The sequence below is a fragment of the Perca flavescens genome, chromosome 8 (genome assembly GCF_004354835.1).
Source record: "Perca flavescens isolate YP-PL-M2 chromosome 8, PFLA_1.0, whole genome shotgun sequence".
Taxonomy (NCBI): domain Eukaryota; kingdom Metazoa; phylum Chordata; class Actinopteri; order Perciformes; family Percidae; genus Perca; species Perca flavescens.
In genome coordinates, this window is record NC_041338.1 from 12,296,259 (window position 1) to 12,316,813 (window position 20,555).

Consider the following 20,555-nt stretch of genomic DNA (forward strand, 5'->3'; position numbering starts at 1 on the left):
TTTGCATCAAAACTCCCCACGCCCGTGAGGGCATTTTGTATGCAATCCTGCCACATCTTCACCCTGGGTTCCGTCTGAACACACAGTTACAGTTAACAACTTTAATACATATACTCTTTAATTCACCCAGGGCTTTTGTGGCTACAGCCTTCCTTGGTCTGGATGACCCTTAGCTTATGGTGGCTAACATTAGCAAACTTTAGAGATGCATTGCTGTTTAATGGACATTGAGTTAGTTTGCTGACTGAATTCATTTTTTTTCTACTAACTCTAATCCTTTTGTTACACTGCGTTTTAGCATTTGCCATCATCTTGTGACAGTCCTCTTTACTAGCGGAACTGTGTCTATGCTCTGAGACTTTTTGGCTAATGTTCTATCAGAATTTCTGTTTAAATACAAATATAAATTGTCTTGTAAATTTTCCATATAACTTAATAAAAAGCTCACTGGGAGCTGTTGTTTTTTTCGGGCGTATTAACCCTATTTTGAAGTTGCCCAAATTAACATAAATGCAGTCACCACATCCGGTACCGTACTTATTGTTCTTCACAATGAAATGGCATGCTTCAGCAACTCAAAATCATGCAGTGAAAGCTCCTTTATTTAAACTTTTAATATAAAGTTATACCGCCACCATGAGCGTCGTCCAAGCGTTCTTACTGCTTTCTCTCCTCAAAGTTACTTTCGTATACTAATTAGACATGTAAATGCCCATGTACATATATGAAAATTCACACGTAGATTCTTATCTGTGTATAAATAACTTCTATTATTTACACTTTGGGGGCAATCGATCCAGAAAAGACCGGAAATTGCGTCAGACTGGATGTGTCTGAACATGGACACAGTTATCTTTGCCATAACTTTAAAGTGTGTCGTCTTGGCAAGAATAGAAACCTGTGCAAACCCAGAATTTCCCTTTGCTGCCTTGGTGAGTGAGTGAGTGAGTGAGTTTGCCTTGCCTGTTGTGACATTGAAAAGATGGTCACACAGAAAACCCTGTGCTCACACAAGCATTGCATAGCCCTGCTCACATTAACATCTTCCAAAATACTGTGCTATTCAGATCATGCCCCCTGAATCCAACAGGCATGTTCCCTTTGAGTCCCAGAGATAAACGGTGGTGTGCCCCCTGCTGCCCCGCTTTGGAGATCTGCCTCTTGAACTCTTCGCTGCCCTCCCCTAGTGCACCGGACATTAATGTCTCATCATTCTCCATTTATTTTGAATTGTTTTACTTCATCTGCCACGGGGGAAATATTGTTCTGGTTTGTGTCATGGAAAACAGTCTGGTTCCATTACGCCATTGGCTGATTTTAGATTCAATATCTTGCTCTAAATCAAAGCACGCCGTGTGACAGAGCCCCAGCCCGGTCCCCTGTACGAGTTAGCTTGCCAGTGCTATCTATATATAACCACCTCTATCAGCTCAGCGGCTGGTTTGACTTCAGCTGACTTTACTGCATTATATGGACCAGGGGGGTTTACCGACCCTCTAGAATCATCTAGAAGCAATCTAGAAACGGAGATAATGAGGGCACCATGACAAACAGGGCAGTCAAAGGCGTCAGTAGGCTATTCAGTAGCATTTCTAGCAAGTCTACTTATCTTTAGGAAGCTGATCAGTGAAGAAGCACGTAACACAACTGTCCTTGAAAATGTAAAACTCTCAACATTAAAGCGAGAAAAGCCGTTTATTCTTCAAAATATGGCATTATATTGTAACTAGTGCTGGGCGGTAATACCAAACATTTGTAGCATGCTATTTTTTAACATCCTGCGGTTTCACGGTATATCACAGAATGATTTAGATTTTTGCATGACTGGGCCTTATTATAGGTTTATAGTGGCTTATTCTACTTTCAAAGGAGTACAAAGACGTTTGGCAGTGTAATTTTGTAAATACAACTATAAGTGTTAGAAATTGTTGGGTGCCATGATGTTTTGCACTGGTTTTTTTGCACTGCAAAAAAGTAAATGAGTGGGTGATTAATTATTAATAAAAATAATTGTAATATATTTATTTTAGGGCACATTTTAGGACACTAAAGGTCACCGTGTAGGTGAAAACAGTGGAACTCAAAAAGACACCAGTATAGACAGTCACAAAACAACAGACATAAGGTGAGTAGACATGTGTAGGATAGGAGATTAAAAAGAAATTATTAAATTAATTGCTGTTAAAAGTTCTAACTGTAAGTAATAAGAGTATGCAGTTAAAAGGGGTTCCATTTCAATACATCCCAACTGTAATGCACTTAGAAGCAAACACTATTATATATTTTGCTGCCTATTGAAGAGTTACAGCAATTGTTTCAGATATGCACCGGTATGGCATGTGTATGAATAACTCATATCGTACAGGAAATTAAAACTGGTATACCTTCCACCCATGATACCCATGATCATACTGCATTCTGTCTCTACTATTATATGGACTATCTGATTTCTCAGAACTATATGCACTTTATTTGCTAATGCACTTTAATAATGAACTAACATGATCATACTGCATTCTGTGTTTTATGTCTTTTTTTAAGCACTGCTATAAAGAAAAAGCACTTCTAATGATTGCACTACTGGTTAGATGTTAAACTGCATTTCGTTGAACTGGTTGTCCTTACTTGTGCAATGGCAATAAAGTTGAATCTAATCTAATATAAGTTACTTTATATATTATTATACATTACAGTTTTATTATACAGTTTTGTTTAAGAATTTTCCCTCAAATTCTTTAATGTGCTGTTCTGTAGCCCAACAAAAGACTCTGCCCAGCTCTGTCGCAAGAAATGTCTGGCTTGAGAAATATCAGATAATGAAGAGCGCACATCTCAAAGCTATCGTACTAAACCAATAAAACAAGCCTCATCTTCATTGATCAACCTCTACTGAAATGTATACGTTGTAACATTTTTAATAAACGTTGAGGTTGTCATTATTAAAGTCCAATACGGCTGTCAAGTTGACATCCGGGAAAATGACTGCATCTACATTTGTTGTTCTGTGTAGTTTCCACAAATGTATAGGTTTGCAAATCTCCACAACACCACCAGCAAACCGGCCAACGGGCAAATAAACACTCCTCCTTATGCCTTTTCCAATGGGTTGTGTCCTTGCTACATGGCCTTGGCTGATAAAGATCGCATTTTAGGGAATCTTTTAAAATAACTCCTTTGAAATTCAAGGTGAACAAAGTTCAACCTGTCCCTGAGACACCCAAAGCGAACACTGTAATCCTTTAGCAAATCGACCTAACCTCTCTGCCTGACTGGGTATAGAATAACTGAGGTCAGCATCTCTCAGAAGTTGGTGTACCCTTTTTTGGTTGTAAGGAGAAAACAACATAGTTTCCTCACTCCTCCCAACACACAGGCTGTACTCCAGGTATTTATTTATAACCGCTATTCTGAGGGGACTCAAAACAAATGATGAACCGTTCAGCTGTCAACTCCCGCATAAAACCTACAGCCCGCAGCTTCTCCTCCTCCCCGTTCACTTTGCATTTAAATGACTCTGTGTCACTGCAAAAGTAGAACTCTGCGTGCCAGGAAATAATATGTAAGGGTTTTTGCTTTGCTATCATTTTCCTTCCGGGGATCTGACCTAGCTTGGCCCCCTGACACTGACCTGGACCACAGGCGTGCTTGACAGGTCTCTAAATCACCCCGGGGTCACCATATTCCCACAAGGACACTATTAACAAAAGCAACCAGAGAGGCGTGAAATGCGCTTTAATAATCACATGCACCTCTCTATTCTAGGAAGCAGGAAGGGCCCAAAGGGAGTTTTACATATTCAGACATACACATAAACACGGAGTAGAGAATAAACAGTAAATGAATGTGAAGATTAGCATACTAACACTACTGGTTTGGCACCAGAGTGAGAGTAATGTGAGTTTGTGAGAGGATAAGAAGTACAGTACAGTAGTTATTGGCAGCATACGTGAAGCTTTTTCTGGTTTTGTTCGTGCAAAGATTACATCGATAATCCAAAGGAAAGACTCACCAGTAGAACTTCCAAATTTATACTTGTTTACATTTTTTTTGTTGCCGTTGACCTGTTTCTCCCTCATACACAGGCAGGGAACGGGAAGCCGATTGCTGAAGGTACAGCAGCGAGGGTTGTTTGTAAAGGATTTGTATCTCATTGTGTTATTTTGTAATCATGTTTTTTTTGGGGGTTGCAGAAGAGGTTTGTCCGCCGCTGCGAAATCCCCTTGTTTGTCAGCAAGAGTTTACCCACACCAGAGCCGCTCAGCCTAGTACATCGTCGCAACATGTTGAGGCTGAGAAAAAAACAAATTGCATTGTAAAATCAACTTTCAGCTAGTAAATGAAAGTGAATTTCTCCTGCTTTGCTGTAAATCCACAAAATTCAATCTGGCCTACAAAAATTGTGATTCCGGATTTTTGGACTTAATTGAAACTTTTACATATTTCATGACTTTGATGTTGAAAAGGCTTTGTCCCATATCTGGCTTTTTTTGTGTGTCCGCGCTTAAAACCTTTCGGCTGCCTTGATTTTAAATATTTAGATCTGTGACCGTGTGCTATTTTAAGCAGTGTGTGTTTCAGCACTTTGGGCAATTGGCAGAGTTTGTGCAAAGTTTCACTGACTGATAAAGCGAAAAGGTTAAACTCTTAACGATCACCTTATTTGAGGGGCGTTGACTAAATGGTACACTTTCCCGGTGTGACTCATGCTTTGGCGCGAGACCAATTTCACAGCCAGTGTGGCGGTGTGGCGGTCACGTACAGAAATTACACACAATACGCTGCTGAAACTAATCCCCCTGTTAGCTTTGTCTTTGAACTCGTGTCTGATGACAGACTGGCCTTCACTGCAGGCGCTAGAATTCTTCAAGTTATGACTGGAGGTCACTCGTGGCAACTGGAAAGTGAAATACACATACATGCAATTAGCACATAGGCACACAGGTGGTCGTGTGCACATTTAAGATGTGTATTTCATTTGATAATTCAGTGCACCGTATATATTATGCATCTTGTTTTTAACAATGTGCTCTGCATATGCTCTGCAGTGATTGAGGGGTCTTCTGGTAACCCAGCTATTTAGGTATGGGGGTGAGATAAGATTACAGTAACTCATTGATCTCTCTTTATCTCCCACATTTTGTCGTTTTCCAAACTGCTTCACTTAACAAATGGGGTGCATACTTTAGTAACTCATTCAGACACTTCACTCAAAGTGTTGCCATGCATTAACAAAGTGAACTGTGCCTTTGCAGAATGTATAGTGCTTCAAAGACAGTGATAAAGCCAGAGCACTTTTTCTTTTTTTAATCCACCATAGGTAGCAGATAGATTAGAATTTCTTAAACAAAAGAAAATGAAAGATGCAATAACATGTCAGGAATGTATAGAACAATTGTTAAAATAAGAAATCAGTACTTAAACAAAAAGAAAAGATGATAGACAATGTCATTAAAATGAATGACTGTGGTACTTTTCATGCACATATGAACTGTCCCAACAGGGCATTTGGAGCCATCCACTGAGGTGTGATAAAGTATGCACACTTGTGGGGTGCGGGCAGGCGGCTGAGAGTGTGACTTTACTGCAGTTGCACATAGCGGAGGGGGGCTGTACGTTAAAGCTCCAACTGAAACAACTGAAACCCCCACCCTACTCTACGCCAGCTGACCGAGGGCTCTCAGATTTCCCCAGTGTGGAACGGGCTCCTTTGGCGAGTAACATATGGTGCTGAAAGGGTTATAGTATGACAGTATGAAATGAATTCCCCCTTGGGGATCAATAAAGTATCTATCTATCTATCTATCTATCTATCTATCTATCTATCTATCTATCTATCTATGACAAGCTTGAGGCAAGTTCATAGAGTGCAGATAATTTGTTTTCTGACAGACTTTTAATGCAGATCTTATGAGTATTGATTTATTCCGATACTGTTTCTGAGCAGACATTGATCCATACGTTCCTTTTCAGTCTGTCACCCAAGCTAGTTAACCCTGAAAACAAGACTGCTGTGTTGTTCCTAAAGAGGAGTAACTAATGCTGCCTAACCCTTATTTTATTGATGCATACAACATGTCTTTTATGTACTGACCCAGCATTTACTCAGGTTAGGACGTGCAGTTGTGGGAGTTGGTGTGGGCTGATGACTGCCCAGTGGAGGTGACAGATAGAGTCGTGTTACAGCGCCCTCAATGCAACATCACAGCCTCATTCATTCTCCCTCTCCTTCCTGATTTCTTTCTCCCCCTTCGTCCCGTCTTACAGCCAGACGTGAATAATACAGCTACTATTATATCTCAACATTAATACAGGGATTGATGCCCTACTATTATGTAGTGGTACATCTCCTTGTGCGGTCCAGTGCAGTAAGATGAGGGGCTGATGGGGATTCGTGGGTTGGCTGAATGGAAAAGAGTAGTTACACAGTCCATTTCCCCTTCTGCACTAATTAGCATGTCAACTGTAAAGCTGCCTCCAATGAGCCGTTTAGGAGAGGAGAGGAAGTGGGGCAGAGCCACTCAAGGAAGTTTTTTTTTTTTCTGTGCCATCAAACTGCCTCTAAAATCTGACCTTTACACCGGTCAACGGGGAAGACAGCGTTTATTAGCAGCGTGTGATTGGTGGCGAGGGGTTGTCATGTTGGGCTCAGACTTCCCATGTATTTGTGTGTGCTGTTGACCGAAGGTCATTTCTTAAGGGAGCACACCATTGGAAGTTTAATATCCTCACAGAGCCTGAGATGCACACAATACCACCTAATTCTCACCCAGTCATCCCATTTGAGCTGTTTTTGAATGAATAAAAAGAAGCATTAGGATTCTGAGGGAGAGGAGGTATTAAGGGAGATAGGTCTTGCAACAACCATAGGGAACACTGATCACAGCTTTACCATATGGAAATACCATGTCATCTGTGGCAAATTAAAAGTTAAAAGTTTGAGGGTTTTTTTCCCGTTTTAAACCGAAGCATTTCAAATGTCACTTTGTGTTAATGCTACAGCTGTCAAGGTTTTATCTTGCGTCAATCGTTTTCTTTACCTCTCGGCCTTATCTGACTCAAGAATAGGTTTTCATAATGATGGATTAGCAGAGCTTTTTGGCCTATTGACGAGACTCTGGCGATGTGATGGTCTTGCCAAAGGTGAAATAGAATCACTTCTCCGGATAAAGAGCAGATGCAGACGTAGCGTCATCAACATTGAAACGGCGCCCACAGACACAATGCACCTCTATGAATACAGATTGTCTCTGTCTCTGGATTGGTTGATGGAAGGTCTTGTTTTCAATACGTGTTCTCTCACACTGAGTTTATTATCAGTAATGATAATAAGTTTATTATCCGTTAATTATTATTATCATGCTATTACCAAAATGAAGTCACTTTGGCAGACGCAAACTGGTGAAGAAAAGAGAGAGAGAAAGAGGGAGGGAGATGCTGTGTTCTGCAGAATACCCTTATTCCAGCAGGTCTGCAAATATTTCCAAAGCTCTTTTCCTTTTTTTTTTTTTTTTTTGCGTAATACACCATGAATTAGGGCATGAATTATAGGATGCATTGCAACATGCTTGGGTAGCAATGAGTAGAAAAAGAACTGATCCCTGCAGCATGAGAAGAAGCAAAAGGGGGGCAAATAAGATGTAAGAGGACGGGGAAAAGGGCCAATAATAAAAGTATGTTGTACACCGTCATGCTACTTAATCACTTCATAGGAAAGGGTGTAATAACATTTGCAAACCTCTCCCACCACGGTATCTTTCCTTAGCTCTGCCTTTAAAAGTGTGGTGAATAATTTACTATATGAAGAGGAAAAGGCATTAAAAAGCCCTTTACAAAGTAAGTGCAGGGAAAGTCACTCACCCTATGGCATCAAATGCAGAGCGACTATTGATTATGTGTCTTTCAATCTGAATATCCCCTTTTTCTCGGCAGGCTTCCGCCTGGTGCTTTGGTTTTCACTTAAGATGATTTGCATATTTTGCGTCTTCATCTTCGCTCTGTCCCTCCAGGGATGCATAATGCCTCGAATTGCATAACAGGAGTGTTCCCATTCACAGTGCCGCTGCTCCAGGAATAAACATGTGCTTAGATGTTCACAATTTTACTCTTATGCGTTTGTTAAAAAATTTGTTCCACCCCCTCCCCTCTGCACAGCATCTACAAGCACAAATAGTGAATAGACACGGTTGTGTTTTTGCGCAGCTACGGTTCACTTCACCCCCTCGTATTTGTTTTGGGATTGCGGCCACCACACCCATCAGCAAATGAAATCCTTCCTGTTTATTAAGAGAGTGTGGGTGAGCCTCCATCACGTTGTAGTGAAATGTTAGGCCATGTGCTGTGCCAGTGTCTCTAATGGATGTTGTGTTCCAGCAGCAGCAGCAGGTCAGATCTTGGTAATCTGTGCAGTACTCCGACCATCCCTGCAGCAAGGCCACACACCCACTCCATGCTTTTTCCATGTGAAATGAGATAATAAGCTATCTAATACACACACACATCCGCATGCACAAACACAGGCCCGTTAACACATGCACGCTTAGTATCACCTTTCTCCCCTAACCGCTCACAGTGAACCCAGCAGCCTGTCTGTTTTGTGCACAAAGTCGGACGGACTGACCCTGAAGATAAAACCGTAACAGTGCTTCCTCTGTTGCACAAGTCCTTCGCTCATTTCCAGGGAGAAATCCCAGGGCTGCTTTTCACCTCCTTTTTAGCCCCGGCAATTGTCAAACACTTGAAATACATTTGCAACGACATGTTTTGCTCTTCTGGCAATCTCAAACATAGCCATCCAATGTCACCTCAGTTCCATCCCACAAACTCCCTATGCCTATCAGGAAAAAGAAAAAAATTAATAATTATGTTGCAGTCCTTGATAGTTACTAGTGGATGTTATTATTTTGTTTGTGGTTTTCAGAGATGGGAACTCAAGTGGAGCGATGTGGGTTCATTACGCATATGATCATTGAGCTGTTGCCCCTCCACAATGACATCGAGTCTCTTCAGTGTGATACCGTGAGGGGTGAAAAGCAGCAAGAGAAATGTGCTGAGCGTAACACTCTGGCTTTCTCTTTTACTCACAGCACGCTATAGCTGTCACATAGTACAGCAGGGGTTTCCCATTTTGCTTGAGCCCTTTGGTCCTCTGCTGTCACATAGTACAGCAGGGGTTTCCCATTTTGCTTGAGCCCTTTGGTCCTCTGCTCCAGGTGCTATGCGGGGAACAGCTCGAGTGTCCGACCTGTCTCTGGCCATGCTCTACCTCTGCTGAGCCAGCATACTCATTAAAGCCCTTCAACTAGTGAGACCAATGGGAGACCGTCCAACCGTCTGCCTTCCTCGGAGGATTTTCGGCATGGCTGCACTGGCAGACCGGAGTGAGATATTTATACAGGCCAAATGTTTGTGTGCCTCTACAGGCGTGGCAGTTTATGTTAAGGAAAACAGGCACTCATAAAAAGGAACTGCCTTCGCATAAATAGAAATTCATTTTGTCTTTTTTTTTTTTTTTTATTGTATGCAAATGCCTCGTAAGATATCTTCATAAGCACATTTGATGTCAACAGCAAGCGGCAATATTCACATTTAATTAGCGCCTTGTGGAAAAAAAACGTCTCCTTCTGTAATCAGCTCAGTTTATGTATTTATATCTCGTTGTCCTCATTAGAACATCACTGGGAATTAGAAAGTCTTTTTGCTTCTGTTTTTTTTTTACCTGGACAGATGCTGAAAGGCATCCATCCATCCATCCATCCATCTTAATCCGTGTCGGGTGTCAGATGATGGTCCTTCATATCGGCATTAAAGTACTGAGCACACTGGGTTTCTAAGCATTGCTTCTGGGCTGACCAGGAAGAGATAGCAGTAAGACAGGACAGCTGCCATCCCTGCAGCCTTCCCGCATCCGCAGCATGAAGTAAAGGAGCTTGGCTCTCCTGTGGTACTGTTTGTCTGTATTTGGACCAGGGCTTTGGTCTTTGGCACTGGGCTTTGTACTTCTGTGCATGGCAGGCAGGCCCTATTTCACCGGGCATGTCTCAGAGGCTCCCTCTGACTGACTGACTGACTGACTGAGGCAAGCAGAGCTTCCTTGCTCTCTGGCTGCAATCTTGGGATGACTTTCCCCTTCCTGGTGCTATCCTGCTTGTCCTCAAAACGTAATTGAAGTGGCTGTGGGTTCTTAGGCTGACTGAAGAGTCTTGTTGGATTGGTAGAGATCAAACGGCAGAATTAGTCAGGGATGTCTAATAGCGTTTCTTATGCCATTGTCTTGGTTTTCCTTCCCCCCCCCCCCCCCCCATCTTGTCCTCTAAGGGTAGAGACTGTTGTCAGGTGTGAAAGAGTGCGGATGTGTCAGCGCAGACATCAGGGATGGCTCTGGACAGGCAGAGAAAGGCTTGTTTGTCTTTAATCCTTTCTGGCTTGATTGATTTAGAGTCACTTGGTGGTGAATAGGCCTTTCAACTCTTCTCGGGAGATAGAGAGAGAGGGGGAGACACGGCAAACCTTACATCTTTGATAGGAGCATTACTGAAGACCCTAAACAAGGTAATCTAGGTTACCTTTGGCCGAGCTAAGGCATCCAGTCAGAACAACCACAGCATTGCACCATTCGGACTGCTTGACTAAGCATGTAATGGATAGTAGGAGCCGAGTCTTTTTGTCTTCTGTTTTTTTTTTTTTTTTTCCTGGACAGATGCTGAAAGGCAATTGAGATGTGTAGACAATATGTACTCAACCCCATAAAAGCTCAAAAGTATCCAAACTAAAGTGTACCTGTTCATAGAAAGCAGCATGCAGTCGGCCCGTCAGTCAGCGTGATTTTTCTAGGTAATTTCTCGCATTGTGTGAATCCACCAGGACTCTTAATAAAACTTTAACCAGGGAGATATAGCTTTTTATTCTTCTTTTTATTCTGAGCCTGAAAGCACTGTTTCCCTCAGCTACCGTCGCATACCCTGTGAATAATTTACTTGTTATACAACTCACGTCGGCTTTACACTATTCACTGGGGAACGACAGGGATGCCCCTCAGTCTGGAGAGACCAGGATGTGGAGTTTTTACTGGAAGGCTGTATATTGTCTACAGCTTAGTTTGTTTACCATCATCAAGATAAATACTGTGTCAAGGGATGTAGTGAAAGACACGGGCCTCATAATGGAAGGGTTTAGGGATTCCTTTTACTATGCATAGAGTACCCATGCTTCACTAAGAAAAGTCCATTTTAGCAAGCCTGTTTTAAATTATAAATGTAATTTTTTTTTAAGCAGCTTTACTTAGCCCAAGTATCTTATCTATCTTGATATTTGTTAATATGTTTCACTTAAGAAAAACATGTTTTCAATGATAGCCAAGAGGAATAATCTACTGAAAACCTGTGCTTTTACCACGTATAGGCTTGAAAAGTGGTTCTGAAAAGTCTGCAGCCTTCACCTCAGTGAAAAAGAGTATAAAAAAGTCCATAGAAATATAAACCACAACTGCAGCATAATCCACTTCTCTTCTCTGTTGTCCGTCCAGAGGCTCAGTACAAGTGTTACAAACATTTGGGTTATAACCACAAGGCTTCCATTAGCTTCCATTTGTGCAGTTAGCTAACAACAAAGGGAAACTTTGCTAACAACAAAGGTAAGCTGTGTATTTAACTATGTTTTATGGCACTGTAACATACCTTCCATGTCAGCAGCTGTAAAGTGGCTTGTTAAAATGAAGACATTTTTTATTATATTATTATTATTATTATAGAAATTTCTGTGCTTCAATCCAACAAAGAACCGTTAATAGCAAGTGCCAAAATCAAAGTATAGTTGCTGCTAGTGACACATATATTATATTAACACTGAATAACTGCTTTTAGAGCAGTGTGTTTGGTCAAATACAGCTCTCAGCTGCTGTGTAGTTAGGCTGCGCTTTAATGAGAAGGAAACGGCATGTTGAGAAAATTCTTGGCTATTAATAAAAGGGACTAAAAAGCCAGAAGGTTTCTGAAGGCCTGTCATGAAGGAAGGTGATTCAAGGAATATATAAAGAGCGATAATGTTAAAAGTACAAAGTGTTCTTCTGTGTCACCCGGGCTTTTGTTCGGTTTGCTCACATGTGGCCACAATGGAGGATGAATACAGTAAAACTTAAAACGTACTTATTTATTAGGAAGGTTTTATTTAAAAAAAAAAAAAAAAAAAATTTTCTGGCACACACGAACACTCTTTTGAGAGCCTACACTCAAAATGGCTGCTTTTTCTTTCACAGCACGCTTCAAAGAAGACCTTTTACACTTGCTGGAGTAGAAAATACAAATAGCCTGTCTTTACTTTCAGGCTTTTTTTCGCCACTCCTATTTGATGTTTACGGTTGCTTCAATATGTTTGTTGTTCTGTGATTCTGTTTCCCTCTCACAGCTGGCAGGCCATTAAGTACTTGTATGGTAACATGAATCACTGGCTTGCGGGATCACATGGCGAGAAATGAAAAATTGTCCTTTATCTGAGGTGAATATCCTCTGTCTTCATTTGAGTGCAAAATCAATGCCGGCTAAAGCAGAATATGTTGGGGGGGAGAAAAAAGTTTTAATTCCCAATGAAAAGAAAGATGGAGTTGCAGTAAAGAGCAAAGGGGATTGTAAAGTGATAAATTGGCTCCATCCTAAAGCAGTGCAGTAAGGTTGGCATGTTCCCCAATTTTATGGTTTATTGTGCTGAAATGGTTAGAAGTTCTTTCTAATTACTTAAACAAAAGGTTTTCAGTATGGCGCAGCAGATGTCTATAGAAGATGATGATGACTGTGTACAAGATGTCTTCTTTGTCTCGCCAATTATTTACTCTTAGCTTTAAAGCCTTTAGTAAACTGAAGTAAGCGGCTCCAACACGCGCTCTCAATGCACTCGCACACACACATTGGATCACTCACTCAATTAAACTTTACAAACTCATTCACAGGAGCACTGAGCCCGTGTGATGAGAGCAGCGACACAGATCCGCAGTAATTTGACAAAAGCTGTCATTCTTTATGACAGCAGTGTGACCTCTCTGAGCTCTCAGAGAGTGAAAAGGTCAATATCATCCAACTTACCCAAACACACACACACCCACACACCACTCTCAGACCCCTTTCCTCTAGGGAAGATTAAAGTGGGGTCCTGTATGGAGTGGCCTCCATGTCACTGAGCCAGTAACTGCAGCAACTGATAATTCTCGGAGCCAGCCATTCGGTTGAAGGGCCAGCCTCTATTTCCTTCTTCTTCTCCCCCTCTAAACTCAATCTCTCTTTCATATTTCACGTCTGTATCCAGTCTTTCTAGATATCTAATACTTTCTATCCCTCTTTCACACATCTTATGGTTTGACCCCCTTCACCTCTCCTTCCTGTTGGAAAAGTCGCCGCACAGTTGACTCGCACAGTATTATTGCAATTATTTTTCACCCTGTGCTTGTTAAAGGGGCCACAAACAGCAGGGCCCGATTCATCCAGCTAGATAGATTCACACCTGATATCCTCCGATTTCCTCCACCAGAAAGTTAATATTGCTCTTCTCTAGTCCTCGCTGCGGCGCTTCTTTTGTCACTTTTCCACAAATGACATTTCAAAACTGGACTCAATTCTTAAGGAAGATTGGCCATATTTCTTTTCTGAGTGCCAGCGTCTTTTCTTTTTTTTTTCAGTTTTGTGTTCCAGACAGCAAATCATTTTTCATTATCACGGCTGGAAGATAAGTTCCTATCCGCCTCAAACATCTCTGCGCTGCATGTATGCATGGTAACATCAACAAGACAAAAAAATAACATCAGAAAGACAAAACAGCCAAGTTGTTTTGACAGTGGTTTCCAGCAACTAAACCATAAATACATATTTGAGTGCTAAAGGACTCAGTACCTCACTGAAGCTTGTTAAAATTGAAATAGCAGTGGACCTGGCAAGCTGTCATGCGTCGCCCTCAGTTGTTTAATGATATGTCTGTGCTCTGCAAAGTTGCATACGTGGATTGTGAAAGCAGGGTAATAGCCCAGAGCAATTGTGCAAGCTGCACAATATTTTTTTTAAATTGGAGTGTAGAATAACAGTGGGTCAAGTTGCAAAGATAGGGACCCCAACAACAAATAATGTAAACAGTGATAAGCTTAGCAGCACTGTGGGCTATTTGTGTCGATGGACTAGCGGATCATATATTAAGTGTAAGTGCTGGTTGCATAAACTGTTTTATTTTTATATTTCCACGTCCCTGTAAAATATGGTAATAGGCCAAATTATTCCTCCAACCCAAATGTTAATCATAACCCTGAAGCATCTACAGCTCTTACTGATGTTATAACAATGACGGCCTTAATAGTAAGCCTTCTCCGTGACTGTTTACAAGCCTCTCCGGTATTTGGGGATTCCTTGATCTTTCCCCGCAGATGGGATATTAGAACATGGCCGCCCCACAATTAAAAGTAGATAAGGAGCTCAGTGGAGAGGCTTGAGGTCAAGCTCAGATGCACGCACCCAGGGTCAGATAACCAAAGAGATCAGAGCTTATACTGGAGGTATTTCCTGTGGCATCGAAACAAAGGTCTAATGACAGAGTGTTGTTGTTGTTGTAGTAGTAATGGTAGTAGTGAAAGAAGCAGGGCAGAGATTACTCCTGGTAGGCTCAGATCCGACAGATTGAGTGGGGGCTGGGTAGTTTTACAGTCCCTTAGGAGAACGACACACTTGGACAAGCTCCCTTCACTGGGCATTAAACTGTGTCCCTCCCCACCTGGACTCTTAAACCTCTTCGTGCTCCCCTCGCGAGCTTTAAGTCCACTCTATCTATCTGGCCTCTTGAACCTACTATTCCTCCCCTGCTTCCTCAAACCTGTCCTTGTGCTCTTCATAATCGGGCCCTCAGAGGACGGTCAGCTGTGGTTCCAAATATTAGCCGCCCTGCATAGGGACATGACCTTAACCAGCCTTTTTTTCAATCAGCATTTCCATTCTCCCTTTTCTTAATCAGGAAAGCATAAAGCGCCTCCCAGCGAATACAGTTCCTTTTGAATTATTTAGACGCTAGATGATTGAAAGTCCAGCTACACCAGCAGCACTGCACTCGTTCATTCCCGGTGAGAAATCCAATGCAACTTTACTGTCATCTATATGTAAATAAACAAGTGCCCTTGTGTCTGCTGGGTGGGTTGGCTGGGCTGGGTGGGCTCTGTTTGCAGGCCCCCCCTCGCCTCCCACATTGACAGCAGCGCTCAGACTGTGTTTATTAGAGCGCTGACTCCAATCTTTCACAACATCACACCCTGGGCAGCGCAGTCAATCAGTGCTGGAATTTGAGCACTCTCAAACCAGGCTTTTATCTATCCAATGTCATTCACCCACACTCCTGATTCTTTCTTTCTGTGTCCTCACTTTTAATTGCATCTAGTAATTTCTTAGTCCTCCGGAGAGCAAGTGTATCATTCATTCTTCGCCTGAGTGTGCTCCTGTATGCCTTACTGAAGCGCTCTCATCCAGGGAGGTCAGCCTGAACAGAGTCCAACTTTGCTGATCAGAGGTTACAGGTTCAATGAGAGGGACCCTGCACTCATCTGACACTTAAAAGGGAGTTTTGCTTGAAGTCAGTTTATGTATCTACAGATCCTTAAAGGACTCATTAGACCTGAGGCGTACCTCAGCACCTCATAAGGCTTGCATTTGAAACCCCAACATTCTCTTACACATCATCACCTAACATCTCTGAGAGCCACTTAGGAGTTTGGTGAACTTGTAATGGGCTTTAAGTCACTTTGTTTGCCTGCGGCGCAACATTGCTGATCAACAGACTTGTGCCATTAGTCAGGACTGAGGCCACTCTTTCTTTGTTGTGAAAGTGCTGCAACACATTTGCAGGTTTATTATCCGTTTGTGCCGTTTTATCACTTGAACACTGTCAGATGGAGAAAATTAGCCCAGTGTGTGGTGGATTAATTAATGTATTCTAAAATAGAAAAAGGAAGCTGATTCATCCATAACTGCTATCTGATGATGACTGTGCGTACACTGAATGTTTGTGTGTGTGTGTGTGTGTGTGTGTGTGTGTGTGTGTGTTTGCATGCATGCACAGCAGGTTTGTTGTACATATTGCAGACAGGCATTAAAGTGTTCTAGAGCAGCGGTGTGAAGATGAGCAAGGAAGAGGGGAGCGGTGTGAGCGGCGAGATGATTTACCATAGTGCTAGTCCATATCTTACCTCATTTTGGATTTTTTTTTTTTTATGCATAGCAAGACTGCCTTGGGTATTTCATTCTATTAGTTGCAGGCAAAAATAACACCACTTACCTGCTAGCCTATATTTGACAGAGCGGTGGGCATGCTGTATGGCTCTTCTCTCTGATAAATAGACCAACACATCAGCAGGTGGGACACTTCACCAATCAAAGCCTTCCATAAACACTTTCTCGCATTAATGGACTCACATTGCAGACCTCACACACATCAGCGGGGCCTGGCAGGGTGACAGAGGGGAATTAGGGAATTGCTCCCTCTAGGTGAAGTTCAAGTGTACTGCATGTAGTTTTGGAACGCTTGGAAGTTTGCATTTTAAAAAGGTGGCAGTAATTACATCTCTGTTTGTTCTGGATTTAACATAATCAGCTCAAACGTGGAAAACCAGCACGGCCCAAGTCCAATTTTTTGCTCTAATCTCTTGCAGAGCTGTTATTGGCTTATCATCATTTTAATTGGGGTAAGCCCTCTTGTTTTATGAGCAGTGTTTGGTGATGAATGACTATGTCGGCATTTCCCCGGGCAGCCAGAGGGAAATTGAGCCTGTTGCAGTGGGCTTTTTGAGCTGGGATTTGTGTTAATTTAGAGCTAACCTTACTCTGTAGATTACTGTATTGTTCAGAAGGTCTGTCATTATCAGCAAAACCTGCCACAGGAGAACTGAAAATAAACGCGGTTGGTAATAATTTATATAGCTATCCCTGAAAAGTGACACAAAAATCAGACAGACACATTAATTAGCATTGTCTGTAAATGTGCGAGTGTTAGCCAGCTGGCTAATTTTCAACTATAGTCCTTTGGTTAGATGTTTTTTATTGGTACAGGTTAATCTTTACAGGCAGAAGTCAACAAGACACCATACAGACGGCTGGAGCAACAAATAAGCTTTCTCAGTAAGCCATGCAGAGCTACAGGAAGCAGCAAGACATTAGCACAGTAACACATCAACAGTATCCAAATTCAGTTCAGGAAGCCACGCAAGCATCAAAACACAGCCGAACAACACAGACCCGAGCCATCATCTTGCACCGGTCAACCATGCAAAGCATGTTAGTCCAAAAAACCAAATCTGACCCGTTTTCATAATCGTTCCTTCGTCAAGATCTGATGTTATCTGCAGTTTGTTTTCTAACCTTGTCTTCTCTCTTGCCTTGCAGTTATGTGGCTGTGGGCTGCTCGGCGTGGGCATCTGGCTCTCTGTGTCGCAGGGCAGCTTTGCCACCTTCTCGCCCTCATTCCCCTCACTGTCGGCTGCCAACATGGTCATCGCCATCGGCGCCATCGTCATGGTAACGGGCTTTCTCGGTTGCCTGGGTGCCATCAAGGAGAACAAGTGCCTGCTTCTGAGCGTGAGTTCAATCTGCATGCCTACGCGATGCCCCATTATGAATAAAACACACACAGACGACTGTCTACGCATACATTCTCAACCTGCAACTCCTCTCTCACTCTTTTTCTCCTCCTTTGAATATCCTCACAATCCCTCCTTTTTCACTGATGCAAATATTGACAGAAATGTCTTGTGAAGACAGCTTCTAACATTTGTGTCTATACACCCACACACACACACACACACACACACACACACACTGGTCACAGGCCAGCGAGAACTCCGCAGCGTATCTGTATTTGTCTTCCAGCGGAGGTAGACGACTGACAGGAAGAATTCAGTCTGCATTGTATCAAACCTCAGGGGCTTTCAGAGGAAAATTAGAGTAAGGAGTGAGATTTTCCCTTTCTGCAAAATGAACACCAACGCATTCATGTCATTTCCATGCCTTTGGTCATTCAATTGCTCTTTTGTGTCACCAACGTGGTAGAATTACTGTATGTACATGGCGCGGTAAAAGCACTTGATATTTTTGTGCTCGGTAATTGAGAATGTTCTATTATTTTACAGCAGGGGTGTCAAACTCAATTTCACTAAGGGCCACACTGGAAAAAGAGAATCACATCAAGGGCCAGACATGTATAGTTTATTGACATGCTTTTATTTAATTGAAAAAGTAAAATATCTTTGACTCAATTATTGCAAGTCTCATATAGTCTTCTCACTTACAGTTTGGTCCACATAAAGCCCTGAAAAAGTCATCCTAGAATTTAGCAAATCAAGCAAAACAGTGATTTCATTTTCTAAGTAGGTTACCGCACAGCTGACTCACAACAAGCTCTTTCACAGCCAGAATATGCAAACTCTCTGGTTCCGTGGGAATTTCTGAGTCTCAAAGTTGCCAAGTTTGCCAAATTCTGCTTTGAGTGTCACGTAATTGCAAGTCGAAAAACAGTTTCCCATGTTTGGTGGGCCAAAATGGATTGTGAACCTAAATTGATATGCGGGCCGGATCAGAATTTGCGAGGTGCTGGATTTGGCCCGCGGGCCTTGAGTTTGACACGTGTTCTACAGTATAAGACTCCTCTGACTCGACGAGCACAGTTTGCCCATAGTTGCACAAGTGTTTTATCTTAAGCACAAATTAATTACTAAAGTTCACCCAATGGAATGAGGTTTGCGTCGATCCGCTGCAAAAAAATAAAAATAAAAAATGTGTAGAAACTTTTAATAAGAAGTGGAGTTGGGGTTTCTGGGTACTTAACATCACAAACAGCTCAATCCCTTGAAGCTCTTGCATCACTCAGAAGCCCCACCAAAGCCTCAGTGTCCGACATGGCTTCTTTCACCTGCCTAACAACTGTGAAGCAGAGAGAGGACGAGAGCGGCGTGCAGGGAGGGGCGGGGGGTGAGAAAGAGGGCTGGATTAAGAAAAAAAGAGTGACTTAATAGAAAATCTAGAAGTTCTGATGTTTCTCATTGAGTTTCTCGCCACATCTGTGTGTGGCAGCGTTTCGTATTTGGCTATTTGGGGGGGGGGGGTGCAGGACGTGGAAACATCAGAGTGGGTTTAGATCCCCCGCAGCAAACAGATCTGAGCGTCTACCTTGACATATTATCTCTGAAGTTACTCTGTTGACAACTCTCTCTGGATTAGCAATATTCAAAGCCTAGACAGCCTTTGCAGTACATTTTCAGTCTCTCTTTTTTGCTGCCAAATAAATGTTTACTGAGACAAATTTGAAGAAAAGGAAAAAAAAAAAAAAAAACATGACAAAGTGGGAGAGAAAACACTATAATATCCGGCTGAAATGTCAACAACCTTGAAGGTGTGAATCGCTAGCAAATGAGAACGTACGCCCTCGACGCTGTTTGTGCATGTGAATACATACACACACATTCTCACGCGCTGCGATCAGAGCACCACCGATTTAGTGTACAGACGTTGAACTCCCAGCACCAGGAAAATGTGACAAACCAACTGTGAAGGCACAACAGTGATACGCTAAACTGGCAACCCAAATACTCAACCGACAACAAAATGTCGTTACTATTTCATTTGGGCCTTGACACAAATAATGGCCTACCCCCCTTCCTCTCAAATGAGTTTGGAATTAATGGGGTCTTCTGGAATCTAGGTTTGCGTGCCTCCTCCCATGCTGTGCAGAAGAGCTTGGTAAATATTGAGCTGAAGGGGAGTCAAGTAAGGAGAGGTGAATAGTAGATGAAATGCAAGGCTGTGTTGGAAATGAATCTAGGGAGGTATTAAACCTTTCCCTCCTCGCACGTTCACAAGCGCTCTAGCACTTAGTTTCTCCTTTTTTTCTCTCCCTGTATCTCTCCCACATCCTCCTTCATCTCTCTTGGACTCTTTCCTCATCTTATTTGAGGGTTTTTGAATGTGTGTTGCTTGGTTTAATTATTGAGAAATCCCTGTTGCTGTGTATTCTGCTCACAAACTGAGATCTACTGTAACCTTCAGCATGTTGCCAAATAGGCCTATGCTTATTTGCTTTCTCATTGAGAGTTAGATGAGAAGATCGATACCACACTCATGTCTGTATGCTAAATGTGAAGTGAACGCCAACATTCAGTTAGCTTAGCTTAGCACAAACACTCGAAGTAGGGGGGGAAACAGCCAGCCTGGCTCTGTCCAAAGGAAACAAAATCTGCCCACAAGCCCCTCTAAAGCGCACTAATTAACACGTTAAAGCTTGTTTGTTGTCTGGGTCGAAGTTACCACCCTGCGGTTTTGCTGTCATGGTCAGTTAGGCTGCCAGGCAACCAGCAGAGACTCCAGTCCAGCCCATTACCCTCCCACCCCCATAAAACTACATTACCTTTTTACACTTTGTACAGATTAAACAATCAGGATGTAACGTGTTAATTAGTGAGCTTTAGAGGTGCTGGAAGGCAGATTTTGTTACATTCAGACAGAGCCAGGCTAGCTGCCTCCCTCCGTTTCAAGTCTTAATGCTAAGCTAAGCTAAAAGGC

The 20,555-nt window shown here is 42.3% G+C and overlaps 1 protein-coding gene across 5 annotated transcripts in view; it reads left to right on the plus strand.

Moving 5' to 3' along the window:
- tspan9a (tetraspanin 9a) overlaps positions 1 to 20,555 on the plus strand; it is a 173,937-nt gene that overhangs the window by 132,862 nt on the left and 20,520 nt on the right. For all 5 annotated transcript variants that reach the window (XM_028584923.1, XM_028584922.1, XM_028584921.1 and 2 more), the window contains one exon: positions 17,388 to 17,579. In XM_028584923.1, the coding sequence (XP_028440724.1) occupies positions 17,388 to 17,579 (192 nt within the window). The remainder of the gene's footprint in view (positions 1 to 17,387; positions 17,580 to 20,555) is intronic.